The following is an 18,419-nucleotide window of genomic DNA, read 5'->3' as shown; positions in this document are numbered from 1 at the left end:
GATTATCTTCCTAGTCATTATCTCCTGACTTTTTTATGTGCCACTGGTAGGCTGTTGGGTCATATTGAGCCTGTGCTGTGTGCATCCCCCTGCTGTGTGCCACACCACCTACACCTATTTGTTGGAAGTTGTGCACTATAACAAGCCTTAGCCAGCTCAGCAGGGACCCCTGTTCTACCAGTGCCTAGGGGGCTCCTTCACAGGAGATATACATAAAATTTACCATGACCAAACAACAGTACATGTTTTTGTAACAAGCTTTATTTAGCTAGATATGTAGACGCAACAGCTGCATGTGAAAAGGATTAACCTGCTTACTAATTGTGCTCCCATGGACACAGCAGACCACAAAAGAGACAGAGTGACAGTGACTCAGATTACACAAATAGGACTTAGCAGTTAAAAAAGTTCAAACATACCAAGATGTGAACCCACATCACATCCACTTTTTTTTGACAAGATTTAAAGAGCATCAGACAAAGAACAGATTTTCTTGCACAAACTCTTACAGGTGAACAGTGCGCCACTGTGAAGTGATTGGCAAGACTCAAAGACACACATTTAAACAAACATAAAAACCGACAAGAATACGTTGATCAATTACAATCCAAAGAGGAAATAGAGAGTTATACACAGTTTTATAATCATCAGATACCACAATATTTGATACTATGGTATGTTACACAATATGACATGGTGCTTGGAGAAGTAAAACCAGAGCAAATTCAAAATGTGACAATCAGTTTCAGCTGATCTGTGCACTTGTTAGCTCATGATCTGCTTGTTCCTCTTGTCTTTTGAACGGGCCTTGTCCTGGTTTTTCTGAGGGAAGTTGGCGTCACTCTGGCTAAGGGCCGACCGCGTCACTGTGGACATGCCGTCGACGAACTTTGTCTTGAACAGGACGTTGGCGTTGGTGAACATGCCATCCTTTAGGGACACCACCACAAACTGGAAGGAGAGATAGGGTTACAAAATGGACAACTGACAGTAGGTCTTTTAATCCTCGGCACAGCATCACATAGAAAAGCAGGAATGCAGTGTGTGTGTTAGCATTACAAAAAGTTGCAAAACAAAAATCATCAAATCAAACAAACCTACTGGTCCAAAAAAAAAAAAAAAAAAAAACGTGACAGAATTAAAAATTACTACATTGGGGTGATTTATGTCAGTGTTTAACAAATTAGGGATGAGACAATATATTGACATTGAAAATATGGCATTAAAAAATGTTACTTGGTATTGTGGAGAAGAAATCACATTAACGTAATTTTATTCTGTAGTAATCACAAATGAGAAGGCTTGCCCATCACTGTTAATGTAATTCTGTACATTTGTGCTTGTCATTGAACTTTTATCAAATCATGAAGCCCATACTTTGTGTCAAATTGTATAAGCATATTGTTTGCCTCACTAAAACAAATGCCTTATTTTTACACACACTTCAACAAGGCAACAAGGTATTTGTGTGTGTGTGTGTGTGTGTGTGTGTGTGTGTGTGTGTGTGTGTGTGTGTGTGTGTGTGTGTGTGTGTGTGTGTGTGTGTGTGTGCATAAACACACCTGGGAGTGTCTAAAATGTGTGCGCAACATCTGGCCGATGTTCTGTGTGTGGGAGAGATCGAGGGCGGCATCCACCTCGTCGAGGATGTAAATTGGCGCAGGCTTAAACAGCAGCATGGCTAGAATCAGAGACAGGGCCACCAGGGATCTGAAAACACACAAACTCACACACTGAGCCCTTGATCAACCAAGAAAAAACATCTGAGAGCAAGAGCTTTAAATCTCTTCTGCAATAAAATTTCAACATATTGAGAAGAACGTATAAAACAGGGCAAATAAATAATGTCTGTGATCAGTGCTCATAAAAGTGCTTCTGCTGACCTTTGCCCTCCACTGAGCTCAGTGAGGTTTTCCTTCCAGGTGTTCCCCAGGGCCACCTTGAACTCCAGGCCCTCCAGGACTCCACAGCCCTGAGGAGGGGCCAGCCGAGCATTTGCTCCTGGCAGCAGGGTGGAGAAAATGGAGCCAAAGTCCTTGTTTACCTGCACAAAGAAGGAAACATGGCAATTGCAGTGACAATATTCAAGTTGCTGCAGAACTGTTTAGCGCATACAGGATAAATACTGCAGCATGTGTGTGGTACTGTTTAAAAAAAAAAAAAAAAAGGTCTTGAGGCTATTAATTTTACTGCTACATATATTTAAATAGCATTGCTATGACTAACATACAAGGACATGCATAAGCAGAATGAAAAATAAATACAGACACGATGTTTCTCAGGTACTAACACTTCTAAAAATCAGGATAGTGAAGGATAGGAAATATTACTATTTAGTAAGCATTTCTAGGATATGTGGAAGCACACGAACAAGGACCAAATTTTAGTTATATTCAGTTACTGAAGGACTTCCAAGTCAAAATCGGTGTTAAAAATAAGGGAGACAGAGCGGACTGCAGGGATTGATGGAGATACACGAGCGAAACAGACAAAGAAGAGAGATGCTGGAGGAGAGGCAAACCTTCTGCCAAGCCATGTTGAGAGCCTCATTCTTCTTCTGGTCCAGCTCCTCGATGGTCTGTAGGATTTTTGACTTGTCGTTTTCCACAATCCTCTTCTTCTTCATCAGGTCGTTGTACTGAAGGAGGAAAAGAGATTTAAGAAAAGGGAGGGAGAAAAAAATACCATTTAAAGTGCTTGTGTTGTTTCAAAGCTATGAGTGAGGTTTTTCATTCATTCTACAGCTGCTCGATTATGGCAAAAATTATAATTGCAATTATTCTGGTCAATATTGAGATTATTTAGCACAATTACTCATTGACTTTGAAAACATGCATTTATTAAACTTTAAGAAAAGGTCTTTTTAACAGGGGATTTACAACCAAAGACAAAATGAGAGCATGATTCAGAAACAGAATGCTGAACAATCTATTTATTTCAATTATCTTGTTTTAATAACTGTCATAAGGGAAAAGTCATATATGAAGATAAAATCTGATTACACCACGAACTGCTCACCCTCTCCTCGGCCTCGTTCAGCATGTTCATGGCCCTCTTATTGACGTTCCTCTCCAGCTTGGTGGTCGTCTCCTCCAGCTTCTTCAGCCTCTGGCCGGCCTCGCGGGGGCTGTTGGCCTTGAAGTCGTAAGCGGTGTTGGGCTGTCCGAACAAGTGTCGCTCCAACTGGATCCAGTCATGTTCTTCCAGCATGCGAGACACCTGGAAGAAGAAAGACAACAGAAAAAAAGTGACAGAAATGTTTATAAGATGCTAATTGTATTACATTAAAGGAAACTTTATAAGACTCATGTATGATATTACAAATTACAGAATATACTAGTGTGTGCAATAACAGGAGCAGAACAATTTTTGTGCTTGGCTTCCCCATGCCAATAAATAATATATAGGCCAATGTTTCAAGCATCTCAGTATTTTGTGCAGACTTTGTTCCTGTACCAAATACAAACATTTAGAGAAATCAGTCTGGCAAAGTCCATTCATATCAGGTCATACGGTTGATATTAACATGTAGATAATATTATAAAAAGAATAACTAGATTCTGATGAGTGCATTTCTAGCTGTTCCTTTATCAAAACCCCATGGTGGAGGTACATACATAAAATATATACAGAGAAGGGGATAAAATCAAGTACCTTGTTACCTTTTCTGTGACACTGTACCAATATATATATATATGGAAGAGTATAGCTACAGAAACAAGTTGGTTATGGCTAAGATTAAAGAGAAACTGAAAAGAATGAACATAAGTCAATACAATATCCCAACACAAATAGCAAAACCACTGTGTGTGTGTGTGTGTGTGTGTGTGTGTGTGTGTGTGTGTGTGTGTGTGTGTGTGTGTGTGTGTGTGTGTGTGTGTGTGTGTGTGTGTGTGTGTGTGTGTGTGTGTGTGTACCTTGGCAGCAGCATCCTGGCTGTCTTTGCGGTGCTTGCTAATGTTGTGCTCTAGCTCCTTGATCTTCAGCTGGGCCTCGTTGGTCTGCTCCCTTATTTTATTGGCCTCCATGCTCTTCCCCTGGACAATTCCATTGGATTAAAAAATAAAGATAGAAACACTTGTCAAAAATCCATGCATTAGAATCACATTTCATTCTTGACATAACTGAAATTTCAAATGGATTATATATTTTTAAAAAAAATGTATATTGTGGTCTATGCATCTTGATATCGAAGAGCTTTATCTTCAAACCCTTATACTTATGTGAAGCCCACTAGCAATGTTACTACCAAGCCTCTCAAGGTGAGGATGAAAACCTAAACATCAGGAAAAGACTGTATTTGGGTTTACCTTGAGCTCTTTGTCCTGTGCCATGATCACTTCCTTCTGTTTAGCCAACTCCTCCTGGGCTTTACGCACTGCTTCCTACACAGCACAGAAGAGAAAGAGTAGTGGTGAAAAGGGGATAATAGATGAGAACAAAACTAAACTGAACATTTACACAACAGCTTGCTTTGAGTTGTGGCAGATAGGATTCTTAAGAGTTCATTTTCACAGACCATTAACACAGATATGGTCATTCTACTTCACTCAAACTTTTTCCAAACCATCATATAAAAGCCAAATCTCATACTTTAAACAAATGTGACCTCTTAGGAACAGACAAAACGTGTATCAGGTTTCTGCAACTTTGAAGGACTCTAGCTATGATGATAATGCCATATATGTTCCTAAAATACACAGACACACCATACCTTGTTCTGGGACACAGTGCAGGCCATACTGTCTATTTGCTCCTGGATTGACTTCATGGCCTCATCCACAGCCTGGATCTGCTGCTCGTAAGTGGCCTGCTCCCTCCGCAGCTCCTCCAGCTCCAGGGCCACTGCGTCAGACTCCTATGAAACATACACAAGCAAGGCAAAAAAAAAATATGTAAATTCTCTAGACATAGCATAAGCATCTCTTTCCCTCCCAGTGAGGAAAACAGAGGGAACTATAGCGAATGCGGAAGAGTTCTTGGAGGAGTATAATTAGAGAATTAATACATATAATATAGCAATGTGTTATAGTGTCAAACATGGAGAAGACCACCAACTGAACTGAGGAAACTGTCTTTGTGTGCAACTGTGTGTGTGAGTGTGTGTGTGTGTGTGAGTGTGTGTCTGGACAGCCCACCTGCTGCTTCTCCTTGAGCTTCTTATTGAAGGCATCAGCTTTGGCTTTGGCAGCATTGAGTTTCTGTTGTGCAGCCTTCAGCTCCTTCTCCCTCTCCGCCTCAGCGTTCTTCATCTTGTTTTCCAACACCTTGTACTTTTCCTCAGCACGCTTCTGTACATCCTTAGTGTTGCGCAAAGTCTCCTCACTCTCCTCTGGAAAAAAAAAACAAAAAAAAAAACACACACTTAGGTTTAAAAACAAAACAGTGATTGTTACAGTTCTGTTACATTTACCACATTTCAATTGCAATTTGCCAGTGATTTGTGTGTGAACTGGCCTGGATAAAGCTACAATTTAACATCTGTTTATACATAGCATGTATGCATTATGGTTTGATGAATGTATTGATTAGACTCTTCATCCTGACCGATGGCCTTGCGCAGCCTCTCCAGCTCCTCTTGCTGTTGATGGAAAGAGCTCTGCTGAAGTTTAGTCTGCAGAATCTGTTCCTCCTCTACCTTCAGCTCATACTGCTGCTTCAGCTGACGATACCTGAAGGGAGAGAATGGAGTGGAGTGGAGGAGACAAGGTAGAAAAAACATTGAGGATGTGAAGGTCAGTCAGTTGCTGATGTTTTTTGTGTCCGTGCCTAAAAATGCATTGTGCAGTTTTGAGTTATGTATGTGTGTCTGCATACTTCTCAGCAGTTCCCTTCAGACTGGCCAGTTGTCGTTCAGTCTCCTGAAGCTGTGCCTCCTTGTTGTTCAAATTGTCCCTGACCTCCCTCAGCTCCTGCAGACTGGACAACACTGACGCTGACTGAGAGCGAGCTCCTGCAGAGGGAGACGTGTGAGAGAGGAGAAGAAAAAAGGTCAGAGAGATAAGATGACAAGATACGACAATCTATCTGCACTGTGTCTAGGACAGCAGTACGGAGCTTTGGATGCATGTACAGAATCAGCTTTGCTCACTTAGAGGCAAGCAAGCATCTCAAGAACAAGTCAGAAAAAACTGTGATGTCCAGTTTAGGACTGAGAACAACTATTGTGTTTCTCAATTACTTTTTTCTCTTGGTCATTAATATATTTACAAAATAACTGATGACAACTAGTCAGCACATCTATCCTGTCTTTTGAGATGACTTATCTTATTTAAATCTAGCCGATCATAATCTGTATCTCAATATTTTGAAGGGAAAAAAAGCAGTGCAGTTAAACAACTTTTCAAAATGGTAGTAAAATGTACCACTATTAGATCAATTTTCAATTGTCCTCTCTGAGCATACTCAGGGTTCCAACTCTTTTAAGGAAATCATTTTCCAGGTTTTTCAAGGACATATTGCATGATTTATATACATGCTAATTGTTGCTCACAGGTCACCTTAGTATGATTCAAACTGGACAGTGGCCAAAAAGCTCAAAACCGCATCAAACTGATGCTAAATTATTAGAGTTGGGGCCGATCCAATCCAGTAGCATTATCAGGTGCTGTTCCAGATGTTGATATGCAATGTGAGTTTGTCGGGCTACAAGGGGCAGGAGTCTCCAGCAGACCCCCATAAACTATCTGGAGCTCTTAGTGGTGTTTCTCGTACTGAAGTGCTGTGTTCTACGTTTTTTCCATAGATTACAATGGCAATCATTGAAGCTTCAAAGAATTCAGGTTAGCCCTATTAACAACATGCTAAAAATGTACAAATGTGTTGATTTGCAAAAATGCCGTGTTGATCAAAGCATTATATTGCATCTTTTTCACATGTTTTGCCTTGCAAAGCTATGCAACAACAGTAGGGTAAAAGACAAGAGCTGGTTATCAAGGGTTGCTGAAACGGAGCATAAGCACTTATAAATGTGCAATTTGACCTCAAAAAACATTTGAAAACGTAAAATTACCCAGGATTTCATAACATTTTCAGGGACATTTCACAAGTTTTAAAAACATTTTATGGACTGGAAAACTAGTCCATAAATTTTTAGGATTTTCAAGCTGCATAGGAACCCTGATAAGTTGGAACCTACTAAAAATGTAAAAACACTAAACAAACATCCTATTAAGATGTGGGAGCAAAAGATCATGTTCACAGATTACAAAAAACACATTTCTTGCTTGTCCTTTGCTCTCTTGTGAGCTTTCTCACCAGTGACAGAATAAGCCTTACACTCAGTGCAACACAAAGTGCTCTCTCCTGCTCTCACCTCCACTCAGAGTTCCCTGTGGGTCAAAGATGTCCCCTCCCAGGGTGACTGTCTTGGTCATCACTCGTTTATCAAACGCCACTTTCTTGGCATTGTCCAGGGTGTCGCACACCAGTGTGGAGCCAAACACATACTCCATGGCCTTACGAAGGTCAGCCTCGTAACCCACCAGGGACAAAGCTGTGTGCACGTTGTTCTCTCCAACCTGAGATGAGGAAGAAAGCAAAGAGAAGGGAGACAGTTACAAGAGAGTCAAAGTTACAAAAAGGCATGGGTGTCAGCACTGTGTCATACCATAAAAATCAGAAACAATGAACTTAATCCACATATTAAAGAATATAAATGGGCTAAATGATAACACTTCTTAAGCTCCACAACAGTGTTTAATTTGGGTTGCTAAATAGAATTGTTATTAAGATGACGGTCTCTCACCAGGCTCTTAGCAGTGGCAACCACATTCTGATTGAGTGTCCTGGCAGAGATCTTGTTCAGAGGAATGATGGTGTACCTTCGCTTCAGCTCTCCCTTCTCCAGCAGCTTCTTACCAGTCACCTAACCGATAAAAGAAAAACAAACAATAATCATTATAATCACACATTCCTCAATGTTTGTAGCATGGGGGTGACAAAGTACACAAACCAATATAACTGATGCTTTTTAACTTTTAAAATATCAAACTAAGGCTTTGCAGATGTCTTTTGAGGTAGGAAATGCCTTCAATGTTTCATGTTTTTTTGGCTCCCAGGACACAAACAATGAGAAATTCTGAATATAAACAAAATTGTGTATTTACAAGGCAAACTACACAGTAGTAGCAGCAGTCTTTAAGTTTACACTCTGTACCACAGGTGTGCAGCAACACACACACCTCTCAATATGAATACACAGATGTTTTCCCATCTTAAAAAAATGCGTCTGCTCAAACAAACGTACCTCTGTGTCGACTACTATGTTGTAGAGTCGTCCTCCGGCCACCACCTCCAGTCCTGTGGCGTAGGAGACGTCGTTGACTGTGATCAGGTTGGCTAGCAGCCCCTTCACTCTGCTGCGATCCCATCCCCGCTCCGGGTCCCTACAGCACAGCAGAGCAGCATTAATGAAACACACACTAGCACTTGGAAAACACCACTGTTTTCAGGGGCTTAAGGCAACATGACAGTAAATTAAAATTTTATGGGAGGTTCCATTAGGGGTTTTACCATGACTCCAGTAATGTGTGCTCACACAAACATACACATTGACAATGAGACAGCAAATGGATTATCCAGACAAACACTGTGGGCTGATAAAAAGTAAACTAGATTTAAGATAGAGTCAGATTATAATCATTTGTTGAAATCTAGAAATGTGGCATTTTGTCTCTCAATCAATCAATCAATATGATTAGTTAGTACTCTTCATTTCCATGCTGTTATGACATCTACATTTTTGGTGCAGTGTGTTAAGTAAGTGCATTTTTCTAATTCTGTTTTAGTAAATTGCAATGGAAATGTTGAATTAAACTGTTTTAAGTCTGTTTGTTGATTTATTTGGTTAGTTATTTTATGCAGTGAATTCTTACTTGTAGTCAAATCGCAAGTTGGGGAAGCGAGACATGAGGCTCTCGTAGGTCTCTTTAAGTTGAGACACCTCTCTGGACAGCTGCCTCCTCTTGTCCAACAAACTCTCTTCCTTGCCATCTGCATTTACACACACACACACACACACACACACACACACACACACACCAAATTAATTGTGTATGTACATACAATATACTGAAATTAAAATAGCCTTGTGGTTCTGCAATTATTAGGATGGACACAGTTCTGTAGTTTACCCTGTTTAAGGAGGTGAGAGGAAAGACATACAACCCCTTCAATCTGTAAGGTCTTGTACACACAGACACACACACACCTTCATAGTTGAGTTTGGCTAGCTCGGCCTGGAGTTTCTCCCTGGAGCTGCGGACAGCCTGGAAGGCATCCTGGTCCTTCTTGTAGCCACTGTCCATCTTCTTTACCTCTGCCTGCTTGGTCTTCAGCTCAGCCTGGGCATGTTTCAGGGTCATCTGAGCCTAAAGCGGGGAAAACAGGAACAATGGTAAACATGTATGACAGACTATTAGAAAAACAAAAAATGGCTGATGAAATGGTTTCCCAACAATGAGCTGAAAACAATCAATTCAGGAAATGTTTATTGACACATTGTTCCTTCCATCTAGATAAATCAATACAAGTTGGCATCCTGAAACAAACCTGAAATATCACATCCACATGCTTTCCTCACCTGCTTGGCCTCAGTATCGGCCTTGCTCATGTCATTCTTGCAGGCCATCATTTGTCCAGCCAGTGTGGCCTCCTCCCCGTCCTCATTGGTCGAGAGGCCCGCCGACACAGCCCTGAAATGCTGCTCAGCTGCTTCCAGGGCGGAGCTCTCTTTCTGGCCGTCCTCCTGCACAGCCTGCAGCTGCTCCATCAGCTTGGAAACCTCTTTTTCTTTTACCACAAGCATTTTCTTGTCCTGAGGATGGAGGAAGGAAGGGTCAATTTCAATCAAAAAATCACATTCAGGTATTGCTTATCATGGTATGAATTACATTTGCCATAAAATTTGGGAATTTAGGAAATATTTAATCTAAGCTGACAGACACACACAGAGGGGAAAAAAAAAACAAACAAACACTTTTTTGCTGCAATCACCTCCTCCATACTCTTGACGAGCTCCTTCCTCTTCTTGGTTTCATCTTTGAGATTCTGTTTTTTCATGTCCAGAGCACTCTGGGCCTTGGCATCCACACGTTGCACCTCAGACAGTGCCTCTTCCAGGGACTTCAGTACTCCACACACCTCCTACAGAGGGCCAGATAACATCACATCAGGTGATAATCTAATGACTAAAGCATCCCTGTTCCTACAGCAGTTTAGTAAAAACATGTAATGTATTGAATTCTGGTGGGAAGATGCTGATTTTGGGCATGACTTCCAAAATTCTCTTGAAGCCATCAGACTCATCCCTCATCACATAATCCAATTTTGAACTGTATTCCCAGAAATTGTAAGATGAGAAGGAAGATTCAAACTGATGGTCAAATTGTTCTGCAGACACAGATTATTGACTTTAATGAGAAAGATTATCAATTTGTGCAGAGGGGCTGTTACTCTGCAAAACTATTCACAAGTTCATGCAATCTATGACTGGCTGAATGAAACACATTAGGCTTTTAAATTAACTCCTATATAAAGTAAACAATTTCATGTGATTCCTCGATATCCCCAAAGAATTCCTAAAAAAAAATGTGCGAAAATGTAGGTCGCTGGAGAAAAATCGTTTTCTAAACCCATATATTCCATTTCTTCAAACCCTCTCGTTCAGAGTACCTGGTCCCTTTTCTTCTGCAGCTCCTGAATCTGGGCTGTGAGCTCCTGGACTTTGCTCTCATTCTCGGCCATGCAGGCTTGCATCTGCGTGATGTTATCCTGCATGACTTTCAGATCCTCTGCCGATTTCAGCTTGGTCTCCTCTGCGCACACAAACAGCCAGGCCACGTACAGCCGCGACAGATGCTGGATTTCACGCATAAGCTTCTGGTACTCCAAGTATGATGACCGTTCCTGCGGATGGGGAGAGGGGAAAAATATTTTGTTTTGTTTTGTTTTGTTTTTTGACATGAAGAGCAAAAAATAAATAAATTAATGAGAAATTTTGAAAGATTTTTAATCGTTGTTAGGGTTCTATATATAGTTTTGTTTTTTAAGACAAGACAATTTTCAACCTACCTCCTTCAGCTTCTGCATGGTGGGAGTAATTTCCTCATCCAAAATCTGAAGAACAATCAAGGGAAGTAGTTAAATATTGTGAAGGGTGGTTAACAATTATGTGGCAGTTCATCACTGTTGAATGAACAGAGGAAAGAATGGTCAAAAGATTAAACAATATCTGACATACAGTCTGAATCTCCTTCAGCTTGGCCTCCTTCTTCTCAATGGTTTTCTGAGCGCTGATTTTTTTACACTCATACATCCTGGTGCCTGCTGCCTCCTCAATCATGGCGAGAATCTGAAAGAAGAAAGGTCAACGTGAAATAGAAGACTGGAAACAGGCAGAAAGAGATGCATGAAAGAGGTCTGCAGGTGAGGGTGGACTGTGTGTTTATATTTTACCTCTGGTGGCTTCATGTTTAAAACCTTGGTGATCCTCCCCTAAAACAATCAAAAAACACAATGGAAAATGATGTGTACATATTAGTGACAGGGAGTGAGACAGAAAACTGTATGTATGACATATGTTAGTTCAAAATTGCCAACATATTGCTACAGTAGGCTTCCTGACCTGCATGATGAGGAAATGTGGGTTGTTGACGTTGAGGCCAACAGAGCAGAACAGGTCCTGCACCCTGGTGTTGTTGGCATTGACTCCATTGATCAGGTACTTGTTCCTGCCACCGATCACCACCTTAGGGAAACAAACAATAATATATAAACCTGTTTAAACATGAGCATCCCCATGGGCTTACTACAGCACCCACAGCCCCTCCACCAATGTTACGACTCCAGCTCGTGGGCCAAAACATATCAGAGAGTGCCAAAATTGAGTTAAAATCTAGGGGATGACAGTTAAGCCAATTTAACCCATGCACCACCCCAAAAGTCTCTTCCAGTGCCACTGCAAGGCCAGTGTAGGCGCAGAGGGGCCTAACACCAACCTGTCTGGTGATGGTGATCTCATCGTGGGTCTCAAACCCAAGAGGGCTCTGGCTTTTGTTGGAGTTGTCGAAGGTGATGGACACGGTGGCCTTGGTGATTCCTGCCTGTCCATTTTTGTAGACCAAGTCCTGGAGGTTGGAGGCTCGCACCTGTCAAGGGAAAAGAAGAGGAAAAGCTGTAGTGTAGTGGAGGCTATATCCACTTATTGAGGTTTTATTTCTGGAAATTTTGAGTAAACCACCTATCAGCCACACTACCACTGAAATACATAACGTTGGGAAAGTGATGAACTCAATTATCCAGAATCAGAATCAGAATCAGAATACTTTATTGATCCCCAGGGGGAAATTACTTTTTGTTACAATAACAACTCCCACTCAAAGTGTAAAGTAAAAAAAGCAAATAGTCAAGAAAAATAAAGGAATATAAATATAAATATATATAGAATAAAAAGAAAGAAAAAATATATGTACAAGTGCAAACATGGACAGGAGTTATTGCACTATAGGTTATTGCACATAAGTATGGTATTGAATATGGATTATTGCACAGGTTATTGCACATAAGTATGGTATTGAATATGGATTATTGCACAGTCCAGCTTTACATACCTCTTACTTTAGTAGTATAACCACCATCAACTATCACTACAGCCATGGAGATAGTGGTATTAATATTTCCAGATTTGATGTGGGATGTAGCTAACATTTCAGTAAGAAAGTGATGACACTGGAGTGCACAACATAAACAACATAAGATAAACGGTCAACTTTCCGCTTTGCTAGCTTGTAGTTTTCCGTGGTGTTTTATTATTTATTTGGAGTACACAGTTGGCTCACTGTGGACCAGAGAGTTAATAAGTGGACCCTAACTCACCTGAGTGAGGTTGGAAATGCCCAGAAGAAAACATATCGAGTCCAAAATGTTGGACTTGCCGCTGCCGTTCAGTCCGGTGATGGCGTTGAACAGCGGATCAAAGCCGTTGATTTCTGTCCGCTGCGCGTACGACTTGAACCCCTCAATGATTATAGACTTGATGTGCATCCTTGCGCCTTGCTTTTCCACCAAATTTCAGCGACGAAGTTTATGGCGTCCCGAGTTTCAAACCGGTGACATGCAGCTTGAGAGCCAGTGTTTAGTCCCGACGACAGGAAAACTCGTTTTTCTCTCTTCGAACTTGAATTTTGGCGGCAGACGTGGGGCTGCCTTTCCGTCCGCTCTGCGCCGGAAATGTGACGAAGGTATTTAGTACATATTTTTTACATGAGATATGCACAATTGAATACAATTATCTAAATATACATATAAATTCTTCGAATCTTAAAATAAACATAAAAAATACGTGGTTTTAAATATATCCTTTTATTGTTTTCAGTCAGGCAATCTTAAGGCAACTAAAAGCCCCCTCGGCTGTAGCAGTGCTGTGGCGCCACCTGTAGGCGAGAGGCTGTGCAGGCAGGGTGGAATATCAAAACCAAAACAATACCACCATCAGTCAGAAATAAATGGCACTGTACACTGAATTTGGATGAGCAAAGCAGGAAAATTAATATTTAAAAAAGTGAATAAGTCAAATAAAAATACATATAAAATAAACATTCCCTCAATAAAAGTGGTAATCCTAAAATATATGTGAGGAAATAAAGCAGTAACATTTTAAAATATGTCTGCATAATAATCTATGGATGACTGTAGAAATACTATAGGTATAACACAGGAGATACAATGCCATGCCATATGATAAAGGCACTGTAAACTCAGAAGTGAATTGCTTACTACCAAATAAAATCATTATGGGAATATATTATGTTGGTTATATGATATTTTTTGTCAGGGCACAAGGCAAAAAATAAGTTTGATGTCTGCTTTATTCATTCTGCATTTTATTTTTTTCCCCCCTTTTCTGTACATAGTTTATTAAGACTACAACAGGCTTAGGGATCCTTCACATTCAGAGTTTCTGAGTTTAAAAACAAAACAAAACAAAAATAGATTATCCAGCTAATCAGTGCCTACCAAATTGCATGAAACTTGCATTAGTGATGAGTACGTTTGTGAGCATTATATTAGTCTCTGTAAGACAAAAGCCTTTAATGGAGCAGAAGCCATGGGCCTATACACTCCATCCACTCAGACTCAGTGACGTCCATGACATACACACACACACACACACACACACACACACACACACACACACACCACACCACATACAGATACTACGTCATTCAGTTCTCAGTCCAGGGGCACAGGGCACATGGACAGACACACCAGGTTGAATGCATAGAAGCAGACCTGCATTAGGACAACACAGTCTCCTCTGTTGAGGTAGAAGGAGGTGGGCTTGATGTAGGCCCAGTCAAAGTTCCTCAGGTTCAGCAACCTCTGACAGTGCTGGTCACTCAGGGCGACCAGCGCACGCACCAGGGTGTATTTGGCAGACGAGCTGATGGCCGTCACTGAACGCACCTTGTCAAAATGCAGCAGGAAGCAGGGGTCATCCTGGAGCGGGACAGCAGAGGAGGACAGGGTGAGATCAGCTCACTGGTTGCATAAAATGAACTACTGTAAAACGAGGGCAGCACAAGATGACAGGATAAAAACAATATTGCTGTATTAATGGGGTAATTTTATGGCCCTGAGGCTGCACACTGGCTTTTAAGGGCTTGAAGGATCTGCAGTACAGTTTGTGATCAGAGTGTGCTTTATAAATGCTCAGTAAAATCTTACAATAAATGCTAAACATGACAGGGAACCAGTGAACAGATGAATCGGAGTGAACTGATTTCATCAACTGAATTCCAGGTGCTACATCTTGAACAAGCTGAAGATGTCAGAGACGTTTAAATGATACCAGAGGAGATTCACAGCTCTCAGAAACTGAGGAGATGAATGGGTACTGAATAATTTCTGCACTGATGTTTTACACTCCAAGCATGGCCTGTTCAGGCGTCTGAATGAGTGTCTCCACTTTAACACTAAATTATAATTTAATTAGTTTGTTAGTTTCATTTTACAACCCAACAGCCAGTGACAGAGGGAGTATTTATTCCCTGTGGGGTCTCCATAAAATACTGTAAGAGTAGCATGTAATAAAATAAATAAATCTTACAGTAAGACAATAAAATAAATAATTAATTGATTAAGTTACAATGTATACAAACAGTTCACCGTTTCATTATATGACACAACAACATTGAGAAATGTAATAAGAACAAAGACAAAGACTGATTACAACACATATGATTTTCAAATGTTCGTTTTTTTAGTCATGAGTAAAGAGTGATAATGCAGGTGCTATATCATGGACAGGATTCCTGTCCTTATAGGAAATAACACACAGTAACAAGCAATGGAAAGGGCAACAAAATACGTGTCAAATCACTTACCACATCGGGGTCCCGTCCGTCCACAAGAGTAAGGTCTTGGAGCGACCAGATCTCTGTCTTCCTGTAGGATTCCTGAAAACTGGAGCGCTTGGTGTGGGACTTCTTGGATCCCGACACTGACAATGACTGAGACTTCTTACATCTCACGATGCACAGCTGCACCTCCTTGTTCTGTGCCACTGCAGAGAAAAGGGAAAACAACACTTCTTTTATTTAAGGAAATAAGCACATGCACCAGAAATGTAATCAACAGCAAAAGTACAGGACCTCGGCAAGAATCATTTCAAGCCCCATAAACACAGCCGGTTTTGCACAGCAGGACAAGAAGACATTATGTTCATCCTATTTCTTTATTCAGTTTCTTGACAATCTAAGTTACCATCATAATATTCATTAACTGATAATACTGATAATATATAAATCCTTATGTCACCAAAGAGACATTACATTAATTTAACCTTTTTACACTGCAATGAGGATATCCTTCTAATGTATATTATAGCAACAAAACCTTTCCTAAAATTCCACTCTGAATAGAAACACAGCTGATCATTTAGCAATTCTGGGAGGGGATTTATCATTTTGTAAGAATTCAAAGTTACTTTTACACATAGATACAAATGTTTTCATGAGTTAATTTACCAGAAAATCTTTACCTGACACACAGAGGAAATGTCTTCCTTGTGACGGCTCCTCAATCTCTATAAACTCCACCAGTCTTTGTCTTTCAGGTCGGAATAAAACTCTCTGCATCTCCTCCCTCAGAAGGGACGACATCGCCGGAGAGATGAAATGAAATGCTGGTGGATGGAGGAAGTGTCAGTGAAGTGAATAACGATGAGGGTGACACAAAGGGAGAAAATGCAGATGAGAGGAAGAGAGAGAAAGAGAGAGAGAGAGAGAAAAATCCAAAATCTGTAAAACTTTGGGAAAAAAAAAAACAGGGAAGAGAGTGACACAAAGTAGACTATAACCTGGCAGTGATGATCAGAGTGGTGGTGATGTCTCCTCTGGTCAGAAAGCTTCAGGTATGTGGTTGTGTGTGGCATAAGCTCCTCTGCAACACACACAAACACACACACACACACACACATATGCACACACTCTGCAGTGGTCAGGGTTGATGATCCATTTCACCATCTTTCATTACAATACTGTCTTCATACCAACAAGCCCCAGAGGGACTTAGCAGAGAGCCAGCAATTAAATGCAAGCCCCCCTCGTCAATTTACCCTAATATAGCCTCAATTAAGCCCTATTATGATGGTCTGAAATAGTGATGGCAACATTAAGGCTTCTTCAAAAATATGGATTACACTCCATTAGATTTGTATTTCCTGCAGTGGAATGCACCTGAAGTAGCGCACAAATAGTTACATGCCATTATGTGTTCTCCCACCACACATATTCACACACACACACACACACACACACACCGTCACACCGTTTCTCTCTCTCTCTCTCTCTCTCTCTCTCTCTCTCTCTCTCTCTCTCTCTCTTTCTCTGTGGTTCTCTCTCTCATCTGCACTAACACAGACACACTCCCTCACTCACAGAGGTTGCTGTATAATGTGGCATGGCGCCCAACACTTCTCTGTGATTAAACGTTTGTTGTGGGGGGAAAGGATGTCCCATAGCACTCTGCCAGTTTCCATTATCCAACAGCAATTCAATCTCCGAGAACAGATCCGAGTGGGGTGAAGCACTTATGTGGAGACACTTTACAAGAGCAGAGAGGATGTTACTTTATATTACACTTCCTTAACGATCATGGAGTCGCAAAACAATGTGTTACCAGATGCACCAAGAGGCGGAGAGTACATAACATTAAACTTATGGTCATGTTTTTTTCGGTTTCAATGAGTGAACTGCAGATCAAAACAACACGGGATGACTTTTCCGTAAGCAAACCACACTGAAGAGAACAAGGCCAAAGGGCTGATTTGATTTGTTAGTGGGAAACAGTGTGGCTCCATTAGATTTGTCACATTTGTGAAAACAAAGACGGGTCGCTCCACAGCTAAGTGCTTTACAGTGGTTGTTGTTGTTGATGGTTTTTGTGGGTGATCACTTGAAAAGCTTTTTACCTCTGAGATGGAAAGATGAGAGGACTGGTAGGAAGTAGGGATGAAAGGGAATATAAAAGTGTTGAATCTCATGAATAACACATGAGCTCCATCATACTGATTTGTCATAAACTTTGACCCCATTCTGGCTCTGCTAGTGCACTGAAAAGATATGGCGTGCATGGTATTTGGAAATCACCGAAGATTTAGGGGTGAGTGTGTGTTTTAAATCTTGCAGAGTATGTTCTGTAACTTCAAGCAAGGGAATAAAAGTCCCAGTGATTTCCCATTTTTATTCCATGGATAAGACCACTGTGATCAGTCCTACTGTCCATGACTTGAGGCAGTTTGTGGAGACATGCAGGTGAATGGCTACATGTGAAAAATCTCCAAGGTGTGAAACCATAGTGATCAAAACAGTATTACGTGTATATGACATACTCAGTTTAATACCAATATGTCCATATCATATCTCACAGCAGCCCAATGAAATTACCACTGAGGGACACCGAAAACAGTGGTGAACATGGCCACAACTACACATGGTGGGTAACACAGCACCACAGACAAAATAATCTCACCAAATTAACACATTCCTTACATCCAAATTCAGATCTACTGTATGTTACTAAATGGAAACATCAAGAAATTTTACATTAAATCCACATATTAACAGGGTTTGCTTTAAAAGTACATCTTGACTTTTTTTTGTGTGTGTGTGTGTGTGATGTTTATTGTCACCAGGACCTTGATAAAATTTGATATGCTTGATGAAACATGTTCAACCTTTGAAATCTTACCCGTGGCTGTCCACTCCTTTAGGTGTTGAATAATTGACACTATTAAGAGTAATGTCCAGTAATTATTACCTAATAATAATTTAATTTCATTTGATTATTGATAAATGAGTGTAAGGGAGCTGAATTGTTTTCTGGTGATGTAATGGCCTTTATGGTTAAATCATTTA

The 18,419-nt window shown here is 40.7% G+C and overlaps 2 protein-coding genes across 2 annotated transcripts; both read right to left on the bottom strand.

Moving 5' to 3' along the window:
• Positions 1 to 239: 239 nt before the first annotated feature.
• Positions 240 to 13,044, bottom strand: smc2 (structural maintenance of chromosomes 2). Its single transcript, XM_030063004.1, has 25 exons — positions 12,877 to 13,044; positions 12,000 to 12,149; positions 11,627 to 11,749; positions 11,458 to 11,496; positions 11,243 to 11,353; positions 11,074 to 11,118; positions 10,675 to 10,908; positions 9,997 to 10,146; positions 9,584 to 9,817; positions 9,212 to 9,371; positions 8,877 to 8,994; positions 8,249 to 8,387; positions 7,748 to 7,867; positions 7,316 to 7,520; positions 5,818 to 5,953; positions 5,548 to 5,672; positions 5,139 to 5,332; positions 4,715 to 4,858; positions 4,311 to 4,385; positions 3,918 to 4,037; positions 3,019 to 3,219; positions 2,522 to 2,638; positions 1,884 to 2,044; positions 1,563 to 1,710; positions 240 to 951 (listed from the first exon to the last, which is right to left on the bottom strand). Exons 1-25 carry the CDS (start codon positions 13,042 to 13,044, stop codon positions 766 to 768), a joined length of 3,603 nt encoding a protein of 1,200 aa, XP_029918864.1. The 3' UTR covers positions 240 to 765.
• A 1,129-nt stretch (positions 13,045 to 14,173) lies between these two features.
• Positions 14,174 to 16,163, bottom strand: exoc1l (exocyst complex component 1 like). The gene is made up of 3 exons (XM_030063046.1): positions 16,043 to 16,163; positions 15,387 to 15,565; positions 14,174 to 14,499 (listed from the first exon to the last, which is right to left on the bottom strand). Exons 1-3 carry the CDS (start codon positions 16,161 to 16,163, stop codon positions 14,233 to 14,235), a joined length of 567 nt encoding a protein of 188 aa, XP_029918906.1. The 3' UTR covers positions 14,174 to 14,232.
• Positions 16,164 to 18,419: the final 2,256 nt, after the last annotated feature.

Source organism: Myripristis murdjan, chromosome 1, assembly GCF_902150065.1.
Source record: "Myripristis murdjan chromosome 1, fMyrMur1.1, whole genome shotgun sequence".
NCBI lineage: Eukaryota > Metazoa > Chordata > Actinopteri > Holocentriformes > Holocentridae > Myripristis > Myripristis murdjan.
Note: the sequence above shows the minus strand (reverse complement) of the source record. Positions and strands in the feature narration are given on the sequence as shown.